General features: G+C 32.8%; 1 protein-coding gene across 2 annotated transcripts in view; it reads left to right on the forward strand.

Annotated features, from left to right (window-relative positions):
* Positions 1-5,074: 5,074 nt before the first annotated feature.
* The window catches only part of LOC132719879 (putative pyridoxal-dependent decarboxylase domain-containing protein 2), a 50,295-nt gene continuing 41,832 nt past the window's right edge, over positions 5,075-13,537 (forward strand). The window contains exon 1 of one of the 2 annotated variants that reach the window (XM_060703828.1): positions 5,075-5,351. In XM_060703828.1, coding sequence (XP_060559811.1) covers positions 5,220-5,351 — 132 coding nt within the window. In that variant the 5' untranslated portion in view covers positions 5,075-5,219. The remainder of the gene's footprint in view (positions 5,352-13,537) is intronic. The other variant, XM_060703829.1, reaches the window with a different exon arrangement.

Genomic DNA, 13,537 nt, shown 5'->3' on the forward strand with positions numbered 1-13,537 from the left:
CTTCCTAACTGGAAGATCAGCAAGATGTGTTGTAGCATGTGAAATGGGAGATACCTTCCAAACTTCAATTGGATTACCACAAGGCTCAGTGCTCTCCCCTCTTTTGTTCAATCTATACTTAACTGATATATTTCAAAACATAAAAAGCAATAGTATCAAATTTGCAGATGATGGGACTATTTGGATGTCTGGAAATGATAAACATGATTTAGAGAAATCAATCAATACAGACCTAACAACAATAAACACATGGACAAAGAAATGGAGAATGAAATTAAATTTAGATAAAACTGAATACACCATCTTTAATAGGAAAAAAGAAAACTTAGGCCAAATAGAGATCTGCTTAGACAAGAAAGTATTGCAACAGAAAGATAAAGCAAAAATTTTAGGTGTTATCTTAGATTCTGAATTGGCATTCAAAGAGCATATAGAATACACTGAAAGAAAAGGCACTAAAGCATTGGCTTCCTTGATGTCAGTAGCCAAAACAGAGAAGATCAGTGTCAAAAATATGATAAATCTTTATACAAGCTTGGTTTTACCTCAGTTGGAGTATGCAGTCCCTGTTTGGCAGATTGCCAACTGTCAGCCCCTGGACAAGATACAAAGGAAAGGTTTAGCTTATTGCCTTGGATTACACAACACAGCCAGTAAAGATGCAGTTGAAGTACTGGCTGGAGTTCTTCCACTTGATTTGAGGCGAGAAGAACTGAGCATTCGAGAATGCGGGAAAATAATTGCAAAAAATATCAGGCAAAACATTGCAAAAAGTCTAAAAAGCTGTCAAGATAGATATGGAAAAGTTAGAGAAAAATTCCAATCTCCATTCTTTTGCATGCTCACACAGGTAGAAGACATGAAATCATTAACCACCATCACACTGAACAGTATTGAACCAGAGTTTTCATATCTTGAATACCTGCAACCATCTAGAACCAGACCAGATTACTGGAACAATCTAGGGTCTTCCAAATCAAGAACTCTTAAACAAGAAGAAGATGCAAGACAACACATCTCATCACTTCTTTTTGATGTAGATACCAAAACAGCTGTAGCATTTACTGATGGTTCCTGTAGAGGAAATCCAGGTCCATGTGGTGCTGGAGCCTGCATTCTTCTTCCAAACACAGAAGTTATAGAACTGAAACAACCAGTATCAAAATTATCATCAATTCTAGGTTGCCATTAAAATAACACTTCAAGCCCTACTTACTGAGATAGGAAGATTTGAAATAAAAAAGATAAAAATACTTAGTGATAGTCAATCAGCTGTTGGTATCATTGATCTTGCCTGGGAAAATAAGACACACAAATTCCTGTCAACAGAGATAATTCAGTTGAGGAAAGAGCTTGAATTAGCTGATGTTACTGTTAATTTTGATTGGACTCCTGGTCATGCTGGCATAAAAGGGAATGAAATGGCTGACAGACTTGCAAAAGAAGCAGCAAAAGAAGCTGAGGAAATGGAAACAGAAGATTCACTCATTATAACAAGTCAAAGTGACATTCGCCACTCAGCTAGAGAATCAGTCCGCATTAAATGGCAGAGAAGGTGGGAAATTGTTGAAACTGGCAGGCATCTCTATGGACTCAAGCCTCAAGTTAAACCCCAAAAAATTAACTTCCATGGCTTGAGCAACCAAAGACAGTTACTTCAACTACAAAGTGGATATTGCCTCAATGATTATTTGAACAAGATTGGGGCTAAAAACACAAGTCTATGTAATTGTGGAGAAGTGGAGACAGTAACACATTTTATAGAGGACTGTACCCTGTACGAGACATCAAGAGAAAACCTGAAGAAAGAAATATTCTTAAAGACAGGAATAAGTGTATTTACAAAAGAACTGTTGCTGTCAGACATACAAGAAGACCAATTCAAAGACCATAGACAAGAGTTGTCAAACATTGCAAATGAATTTGTCAAATCATCCAAAAGATTTTAATTTTTTTTTTTTTTTTTTTTCATCCAAAAGATTTTTTTTTTCCTTTTCATAATCCTTATTAAATTATATGATAACCCTACTTGAGAGTATTTACCGTAATCGAAAATACCAGAGTTTAGCTGTAAATACCGAAGTGACAACACGGCCATTATCAAGGCTTTGAACGAAACAATCTCCACACAGTGATCTCCCCTTAATTCTTCGGCGAAGATCTCTGCCACCAAGGTCCCTATATATCAGAATTTCTGATATACTATATTTTTTCAAAAATTGTTTTATCTACTGCTTTTATCTATCAGATAAGTTTTCTCTCATTTATTTAACAATGTTTATGAATAAATAAATAAATAATATGAAATTTAGAAATAATTTTAAAAATTATGAGATTATTTTCTACCGAGACGATATTTTGATATTTTATATTTTTTAGCTTTTGAATTTATTTTTCGTTATTTTGTATACTTTCGATAATTTTTTGATAAACTATATCGAACCACGGATTTATATTACAAGGATCGGACACTTTCGTTTAGCTAAAAGTCCCGTTGCGCGCATGCGCGGAATCGGATAAAGGTGGGCGGAACGCGCAGAGTGCGAAATATGACATATTTTCACTAGAGTATGTGGTGTAATTGCAGCTTTGTGAAAAATTATACACATATGAATGCATTGATACAATATTATTTTGTGTCGCTAAAGTATTTATATAAGAAAATATGCCGATATAACGCTGCAACGCTTATTTAAAAAGTACCTAATTTAAAAAATATTCGCCTATTGTTTAGGCATTCTTTCTACATTTTGACGCCCTTTTACTTCAAGCATAAATTATTACCGCGATTCAGATTAAGATAATTATTTTTTACATAGTTTAATGGTGGCATTGCAAAAAAAGGTTTCTTGATTGCTAAAATACTTTTAAAGAAATTCATGTTTGAAATGTGTCTTTATTTTTGTGAATTATTTCCAAATGATTTGTACATTTTTTATTTGATTACCTGTATATTAGTATAAATATAGTAACTACTCTACTAATTAGTATTTAAATATATTTTCAAATCATTTTAGACAAGCGTTCATATATAGATGAATTCATTAGGTTGGCAAGGAAGAAATTTTTAGTGGCATACAGAACAGCTGTTTTATAATATTATTTTTTATTTTGAAACTGGTTTTTTTCCATAGTTATCCTTCATAATTGACGTCAAATGTTTTATTTCCCATATATTTATTTTCATTATTTTTTAAAGAAAGGACTATACAAATTAAGTTGTTTATTTTCAATTTCATTTATAAATGTTAATAAAGAAAATAGATTTACATTGTATTTATATATATCCTCTTCAGAATCATTTTCTTATCACACGTGAGACTGCGCAGATACAAAATATACATTCAAATTCTATTTGTTTTTGAAGATTGAGTGTTGCAATTATCACATGTAACCTGGTAATGAAAGTTTGAAAATAAACTTTTTCAATTATCGCTTGTTACCTGGTAATTACCCCATTCAAAAATAATTAAACTTGATGGAAATTTAAGCGATGTGTAAAAAATAATCAAAAGTTACTTTTATTTCGCAAAATACTGACTCAAACTGTACAGATTTTTATTGTTTTTCTAGCTTTACAATAAAAAGTTTCAGATATATCTTTTTACAGGCATTCAAATAAAAAGAATAATTAAAATATACGGATTAAATTTACGAGTGACATTAAAAAGGCCGGAATCGAGACAGCCACACGAGAGTACTTTACTGTTACGATAATTGTCTACTTCACTGCACCGACATTTGAAAACAGATTTACAAAAAAGTAATGATATAAATGATGAATGAAATTTAATTATTCTATGAATATTGCAATATTGACAATCTCGGCAATATTTTGTACTAAAAAAAATGAATAATTTTCTTCACGTGTTGAGCGAATTGTAAAGGCCGCAATGCATTCATTACCCGTAAAACAATTGTCATAAATAAATTTGACTACATAACCCAATCAATCTTAAATATCGCATTTTTGATCATCTGTGAATAACTAACATCGGCTTCTTTTTTTATTTTGAAATTGAAATTACTATGGTACCGTAATAATAATTTTCAAATACCTGCTTTTTATATAAAAACGTAAATTTACCGCGGATTTCGTCAAGTTAATTTTTAATCGTCGTTGCGGACAAATGATCTGTACCTTTAAAAAATAAATTAGATATTTGAATTAAACAAGTATTTTTCTTCAAAATAAACTTTAAATTTCTAAAATCGGATAATAAATGGAAAAGCTGTATGATATTTTGTAAAGTAGGTATCCGTTGCGAACGGGCATTTACGCTTAGCGCCGGTAAATTATCGATCGATGTACTTTTATCGGGTGCACGACAAGATATTTAAGCATTTATATAGGGTTAACTGGGAGTGTCCGATCCTTGTAATATAAATCCGTGATCGAACGTAGGCACTAAAAGTTAAAAATAAAACAGAAAGAGAAAAATGACGTTAGATTTTCTATCTAACTGTCGATATTTACATTTGAATTTCGACGTTACGTCATGTGACTTTCATCATCATGTGACGTCTTTGAAGGCATTGATTACAATTCTGCCAAGGGAGGTAATCACTTTGAGGAGTTTGTGAACGAAACGAAACGAAATATTGATGATATATATTGATATCGCGATATTCAATGACAACCCTATTACTTTCATATTCTAAAATATAGAATGGATCGTATTAGCCCAAGAAACCGCATTTTAAATTATGTTCAATTTATTTTCATAAAAATAAGAAAATGTCGGACAAATTGATCGAGGGTAATTTAACACAAACACCGGTCTCAAGTTAAACTGTGTAAATTTGCAGGACTTTAAGAATGAAGTTCTTCAGTAAGCTTTCAGAATGCAAAGTACTATATATAGTTCAAGCCCCTAAAGTTTTAAATAGCACAGCGTGATATTCCTTTCTTAATCATGCTCTAACCTGTTCACATCGTAGTTAGATCCTGGTTGCCACGTTTCGGCATCAACTGCATATTGTCGTAAACATGTTTGGACGATTTTCGAATAGATCTACTTAGTTGTTCTACACATTGAATAAAATTTCTCTGTGAAAACATACATCTTTATTTTATACTTGACTTTTTTTCGTAACTTAAAAGCTTTTTATCGTTTTGGATTTCGTTGGCAGTTCTTTTTACGACAAACAAACCATTTCCGGGGACTGCCAGCGTGGATAAATTTTTTGCTGCGTCAATTACAAATTTAGAAACAAACATGGCAGAAAAAGCAGAAGAAGCTGGAATAAACAGTGCCGAAGTTGAATTGCCAACTAAAGAAGGAATGGAGGCTGAAGCACCACCGCCATATAATCCCCCAGAACAGACGGGAGCTGATGCCCAGTTTCAGGTGAATTTTGTTTTGACAGTTTCTTTGGAAACACAACTGATAATCATTAATTATGACAATAATTAGAGTCACAGTATCTGTGCTCGACCAGCCCAATGCTCGACCAATACTTCTATTTGTGTACGATTTATGCATTAAAGTGGAAAAACTTGGGAGTTTGTGTGTGCTATTCTGTACCTGACCTGTAACCTCTACACCATGTACAAGTACTCCAAGTTTGTTAGAAGATTGGCCATTTTGCAGACAATAATATGAAAAAGGCAAAGCCTCAAAGCGATCTCGATGTACTTTTAACGTGAAATAGTATTCGAAATAATCGCTCATTTTTATTTCAAATGCAGTGACGAGTGCGTGTGACGTCATACGTACTGTGTTAAATTTGGCTCCGCCCCTGTCGTTAAATGAATAACGTGTTTTGGAAACGTTGATTAAACTTTGTTTGTTTATTTTATTTCACTCTATAATTTTTCAAGCGAAATAAAGATTATTAAAAGTGAAATAAATGTTAAATTTAAAACGTTTGCTACATACGATTAAAATAGCGTACTTGATATGATTGTTTTGCACGTGCTGTTTGGTGCTACATTGTGACGTCACGTAAACAATACTTTAAACGTCTGTACAGCGTTAACTACTGAATAAAAGATATTGGTGTTCGGATTCATTTTCTTAGTTAGACCATTTTCTTTCATTCTAGATAGTTTTCACAACAAAATTCGACAAAAAAAATGTTTTTATTTATCAGATTTTTCAAACAAAATGGCGCCTTCAATTTTCATTTTAAAACTGTCATTCGTTATTTTATACACAGCTTCCGTTGTTCTGATTCCCTGTCCAATTGTGGTTCCCATAGACGTGCGCGGGTGACCAGTCTACACATCCGTTTTCAGTCAGAATTCCTCAGTTTTTATCGTTATCTTTAAATTCGAAAAGTTGCGATGTGTCCAATTCGGTAATTTGGATGAAAGTTTTCAAAACCATCACTAAGCAGGTACTCGCGTTACCGTAAAGCTCGCTTTGCGAGCAGGCCCTTCGGGCCAGCTCATCGAGCTCGCTATTAAACAGTACAAAAATACATTTTCTATAATAAAAGTAGCAGTAAAAACTATTTAAAACACTGAAATAATGATAATTTAGGACAAATGTGGACAACACTTTGTTAAATTGCCTTTACTCTTATGATTCCAATTGATTTCCATCTATAGGAAAGGTGTCCAAAATTCATCAAAACCCTGCTTTCCATAAAAAACAGGGGCTATGAACACGGAAACAAATCGGAACACACCACTTAAAGCGTAGACCATTTGTATATTATACCAATTATCACACTTAACTATGTTTGCAGAGTGATTTTAGTAAAAAAAAAAAAATGAAAATAAGTAATGTCAAACACCCCAGTATATGTAAATTCCAAAACTCTTATTAACACTTTATTTGTCAATGTATAGCATTTCCTTCATATCATATTTGCTCTCATATTTACATCTATAGACACTAAAACAATAATGTTTCAAAATATTTTTTGAATAGAATTGTTGAACATAAAAAGCCATATCTGTTTTTATAAAATAAAAGTTCTGATAGAGATAAAACCACCTGGTCGAGCACTGGTTTGGTTGCCTGAAAAATGTAGTGGTTTTATACCCTATTTACAACTCCGTGGTAAATTGTATCCTGATCTGTGTAATTAAAAAGTTTTAGCTTATTGTGAGTTTCAAAGGGCCAGCTTTGTAACAAAATTAAGTTTCCCAGCAAACTTTTTGTTCTGAAAGAGTTTTTATGTGAATTTGTGAAAAACTGGTTGAGCACTGGTATGGTGACTCTAAGTTATGAATTGGAGATCTACAGTTGCAATGAGTATTCAGTTCATATGCAAATAACCACTCAAAAAACAGTTGAGAAAACATGAAATTACATTTTAAAATGATAATCCGAGTTCTGACCAAAAATAGGCATTGTTTTAGCTTAAGGTCTTCAGGGTATCTGTTTATATAATGTGACATGTCATAAACGCTGGCAACCCTAAGGGAAAGTTCACCAAAATTTGTGCCAAGAATCTGACGTGCTTGTATTCATGCATTATGCAATGAAGTGAAGTGAAGCACATCCTGATAAAACCTGGGTTTTCATTCTTATCTAAGACTGAGTTCTCTCAGTGTTGCATCTAGGCCGCGCGATTTGCGCATATTATTTGCAGATCGCCCATTTTAATGAAGTCAATGCGCGCCAAGTTGCGCATCTGACAATCTTTCTTATCTTCATCATATCTTGAACACATCAGCCATGTTTGTTTTCACTCGCGGTTATGACTAAATACGTACTAAATCGCGTGCAGCAGCCGACTTGGTCATCTCGCGTGTGTATTGTAGTATTCGTCAATATTTTATTTTTTTATTGCCGTTGTTTAGCATATACTCAGTTCCTATGATATCAAGGGTTCTATGATATCAAGGTATTTAAATTTTCTGTGACTGCAAGTAAAAGCAACACTTGATGATGCTAATATTTGTAAAACTTGCACACTTAGATTCATTTTCATCTGCCAATAAATTTAAAGTGGTGAATAATGAATGTATTTGTAGCAAGAAAACTATTTTATAAAACCTTCATATTTGACTACCATTTTCCTTAATGACTTTTACACAGTCAATTAAAATATGTTATAAACACATATACTGACATATAGTCTGCTCATATAGTTTTAATTTTATAGCAAGTTAACTGTTGGAAGTTTTTCACAACTTAACCTGAAAGTTTTGAACAATCTATTCTTCCATACTTGCTTTTTTGGGGATTACCTTGATACCATAGTAACCTCCTGAAATTACCCAAAATGGCAGACATTGAAAATATTCTAAAAAATGTAATTTTTATTGGTTCTTTTGAAATAATTTTTTGACAAACAGTTCTGGAAAAGGTTCAATTATAAGATGGAAGAAAAATCTCATTCATTTATCATATTTATATTTAAATATTTTCCGATAAACGTTAAGTACCGTGATATCATAGAACCCCGGGCTATGATAGCTGTTAAAAATGCCTAAATGTAAGATAAATGAATTATTTTCGGTATGTCATATTGTTAGGTAAATGCATGTCCCCCACATTTTTTTCAAATCCCCCACATTTTTCAGTTGAGTGGGGGACAATCCCCCATAATTTTGAAATTCTAGATGCAACACTGGTTCTCTTATTTTCGTGGTGTCATTCCGGTCGCGATTGACAGATCGTGCTAGTTTTTGCTGATACTGCCGTTAGAATGTGTTTTAAACATGTAAAACACATAAAATGGAGATAAATATTCATAATATTAATAATTTAAGGCTCTAACAATATAGTAAATTTGCAATATTTTCCCCAAAAATCAAATACATTGTAACAGATAATATTTGTGTTGAATTTTCCCGTTCTCGGTCTGCCACAGTTGTTGACAATGCAAGTTCTATGCAGTGAAAGCTTTGTTTTGAATAGTGAAAGTTTGTCGCAACATGCTAACCTATGTTAAATTAAAATTCAATTAAGAGTGTCAAATAAACGTTTTTGTAGTCTATAAAGAATTATACTACCTGATTGCTAGGCAGTTTAAAGTCAAATGTATGCTTATTTACACTTTATAATTCCTTGGAAACTATTGAAAAATAATAAACAAAGTTAATATTTCAAATAAAATGCATACATGTGTATTGTAGTAAATCTATGTTGACTGTCAAAAGATTTTCATTTTCTCTGTTAATAATGTCATTACAGTTATAATTATTTCTTTCTCGTTTTTTAACGTATTTTCAACTACACAGCAACAAAAAAGAACAAAAAATGTATCTTCATAATATACACAAAATTTACATATGAGATGACCTGTCACAAATGACTAGTCAGCTCTTTAAAAGAATCTGTCAATCTTTGATGTTTACGTACGTGTAGTCACTGCTGAATCATCAAAGAAGTGCCAACACTCAATTGACTTCCACCCTTTTTTATAGATCAGAAAAAACTTTCATCATCTTTTGTCAACAAAACCATTACACATGTTTAGTTATTGCTCAAGCAGAAAAATATTTTTGTTGGATAATTATCGTGTCATGTATAGACATATTATTAATCGTAAGTGCATTTATACATGGTGATTTGCCACTGTGACTGACCATAGTATGTCCCCCGCTATTTTACTTTAGCGGTTAAAAGTGTCTGCCATGACAAAGAGGAAAGTGCTAAAATCGCTTAAGATATACTGTATGTTAATAACCAAGGAATAACGAATGTAAACCAAGAGTTATCCTGTCCTGTAACACACCCGTAAACAGTCCCAGTGTCAGAGTATGAACTATGCAAATAACCAAGGGATATTGAATGATTTATTGATTTTTAATAATACTTAAAAAAATTGTGTTAAAAAATCGTGTGTGTGTTTTTATGCCACCGCAGCATCTGCGATGCGGTGGCATATAGCGATTCACCTGTGTGTGTGTTTGTTTGTGTGTGTGTGTGTTATATAGATTATATAGTGAACTTAAAAAATCTTCTTGTGAAAAACCACTAGTCCAATTTTAAACCAAAACTTGGCAGGATTGATCCTTGGGTGAAGGGCTTCCAAAGTTGTTCAAAGAATTTTCATTCCATGCAGAAATCTGGTTGCCATGCAACGGAAAGGAATTATAAAGAATAAATTTAAAAAATCTTCTTGTAAAGACCCAAAAAGGCCTAGAGCTTAGATATTTTGCATAAGGCATTGTCTGGTAGACATCTACCAATATTGTTCAAATTATAGCCCTGGGGGTCAAAATCCGCCCCGCCCAGGGGTCATTGATTTTCACTATATGTACATATAGTAAAAAACTAAAAATACCCTTCTTGTAAAGACCCAAAAGGCCTAGAGCTTAGATATTTGCATAAGGCATTGTCTGGTAGACCTCTACCAAGATTGTTCAAATTATAGCCCTGGGCTCAAAATTGGCCCCGCCCCAGGGGTCATTGATTTTCACTATATGTACATATTAGTAAAAACTAAAAATACCTTCTTGTAAAGACCCAAAAGGCCTAGAGCTTAGATATTTTGCATAAGGCATTGTCTGGTAGACCTCTACCCAGATTGTTCAAATTATAGCCCTAGGGTCAAAATCGACCCCGCCCCGGGGTCATTTGGTTACCCTTATATGTATATAGTAAAAACGTACAGTAAAAACTTTTAAAAAAATCTTCTAGTAATTGACAAATGCTAGAGGTAAGATATTTTGCATGAAACATTGTGTAGTGAAGCTCTAGCAAGATTGTTCAAATTATAGCCCTGGGGTCAAAATTGCCCCACCCCTAGGGGTCATTGATTTTCACTATGAACATACAGTAAAAAATTAAAAAATCTTCTTATCTGAAGGTACAAGGCTTAAAGCTTTGATATTTGGTATATAATATCATCTTTGGGTCCTCTACTAAAGTTGTTTTAATTATGCCCCTAGTGTTGAAATTGCCCTGCCCCAGAGGCGCTAGATTTCCTTATATGTATAAAAAAAAAACTTGAAAAATCTTCTTCTCTGAATTGACAAAGGCTATAGTTTAAATATATGGCATGAGACTTTGCGAAGTGAACCTCTACCAAGATTGTTCAAATTTTAGCCCTGGGGTCAAAATTGGTTTTGCCCGGGGGTCATTGATTTACATTATGTATATCTAGTGAAAAAAAAAAATATTTTTGTCTGAAGGTACAAGGCATAGAGCTTTCATGTTTGCTTTATAATATCATCTATAGGTCCTCTACCAAAGTTATTCAATTTTTCTCCTGGTGTCAAAACTGGCCCTGCCCGGGGCATGATTCTCATTATGTACACATAGTAAAAACAGAAAATAAAACAAATGTTTTCTGAATGGGAGAAAGCTTCAGCTTAGATATTTGACTTGAAATGTTGTTTGGTGGACCTGTATCAAGATTGTTTTGAATAAAACCCTTGGGTCAAAATTTTGCCTTGACCAAGGGGACAGTGACCTACTTTCTTGTCCTTTGATGTACAGCAATGAAATTTTGACCATGTGCACAGTTTTAGTTGTAAAATTGAACTTTGATATCAGGTGACCTAGATTTTGATAATGTGACCTACTTTCTTGTGCTTTGATCTACAGCTATGAAATTTGAACCATGTGCACAGATTAAGATGTAAAGTGAACTTTGAAATCAGCTGACCTAGATTTTGACAAAGTGTCTTACAGTGTTGTCCTTTGATGTAGTCATGAAATTTAGGCTGTGTGAAATATGACCTTCACCACCAAATTCACTAGACTCAAGTGCATGGATATATTCCTACTCTGATCTTTTATTGGATTAACAATAGATTTAATCACTAATCTGATAATAAGAATTAAATAGGTCAGGGATCTATGCATTATGACAATCTTCAATTGTATAGAAACAAAAAAAAATCTGTTCCTACACTACCATTTAGTGTTGTATTAATGCGGTGGCATAGCATTTTTCTCAAATGCAATCTTGTTTCTCTCATGTGCTCCAAAGATGTTCTTAATGTAAACATTACATGACAAAATCAAACTCTTGACATAAAATCCCCTATGCATTGGTTTTGTAAGAAGTCTCAGAACCTGCAATCCATTTTATCAATAGTATGAACTAGGATGACATAATTGATTTAACTTACTATTATTATTTAATAGATTATATGATAAAAAAGCAACAACAAAACATTATTGCAGTTCAATGATGTAAATTATAAGTGTGCAAAATGTAAAAAAATCCAAAATAAACCTAGAGTACCGGTATGCATAAATACAAAATTAAAATAAGTCCAGACAGTAGACAGTTATTTATACTTTACTGCAATCTTTTGTTTACAAAAAAAACCAAAACGAAGTGTTAAGAAATTTCTAGGGAGTGTGAAACCACCAAAAGTAAGGCATTTTGCAATGAATAAAAGTCTCAGTAAGATTTTAAATACAAGATTTTAAATACAACAATCTAGAACTTAATGAGGCGGCATAAACCGTGTACACTTAAACTTTCTATAATTGTAAATGAAAAATCACAACATATGATTTTATTTTTTCCTTTTTATGAAGGAGTTTGCTGTTTATTTTATAAATCACAATATCTATCCTCTTCTTTTCTTACACTGTGTTATGTACAAATCAATACAGGAAATGATGTTGTTCACAAAAAGTGATGATTATGTGTTCCATCAAATTTGTTTGACTACATAACGTATCTCTTGGTCTCTTTTACGGATATATACATAGAGAGTAATATGAAATTTATTTCATTGTATTTCAATGAGAGTACTACTTCTTAATCTATAAGCCCAACTAATTGTACAACGTAATGAGATATTGTGCTATTTTGTGTGTGGGCAATATCTCTCCAATTCTGACCAAGAACAAACATATCCCAGAATCTCGCTTTGGCACATCAATATATTTTGACTATACAACTCATGAAAAAATGACAATAATGATCATGGTGATTACAATAAAAAGAATAGATAAGTTAAGTTTCAGTCACTGCCAGCAAGTTAATAATGTAATTTTCCAGATGCAAAACAGGGCCAATCCGCCCATGTTATTACATAAAATCAGAAGTAAAAGTGTTGCAGTGAATGTATAGTTTGCATTCTAATGCATTTTGTATATTGTTAAGAAAGTTTGGTCACTGTATTGATGTGTGATTGTAACAGCTTGTAATGTTTTCAGCTATCTCTATATATAGGGATCAATATTTAGTTAACAAACTATTCATACATACAGTACATAATCTTTTGTTGCTATATTGCCTGTTTATGTTCTACTTTCATATTGTTAGGTAATGTTGGTGATATATGACCAGGTTTGAACTTGTCTTTTTTTTTCCAGAAGGGTTAACTGTAACAGAATGTGGACATGAAAATATTTGTGTTCATTGATCTATATCATGTTTTTGAAACAGCGTTTCGAGGGCTTGGGGTGAAAGGGTTGTAACTCATATCAAATAAAGAAGGAGTTACGACCCTTTAACACCAAGCCGTTGATTTGATTGTCTGTTTTAAATAATTATCAAGATAATTATATTTCTCATAATTATTATATCCTAAGTCTAAGAAGAGCATTATCTAACATATAGGAAAAGTGCCTCCGTACTAAAAGCATTGACAGTTTTCTTTTAACATATGTTTCAAGTGGACTGAAAGTTGAATAATATGACATTAATGCGGAGGCTG

This window comes from Ruditapes philippinarum, unplaced genomic scaffold, assembly GCF_026571515.1.
Source record: "Ruditapes philippinarum isolate M1 unplaced genomic scaffold, ASM2657151v2 ctg148_1_1_1_1, whole genome shotgun sequence".
Classification (NCBI taxonomy): Eukaryota; Metazoa; Mollusca; class Bivalvia; order Venerida; family Veneridae; genus Ruditapes; species Ruditapes philippinarum.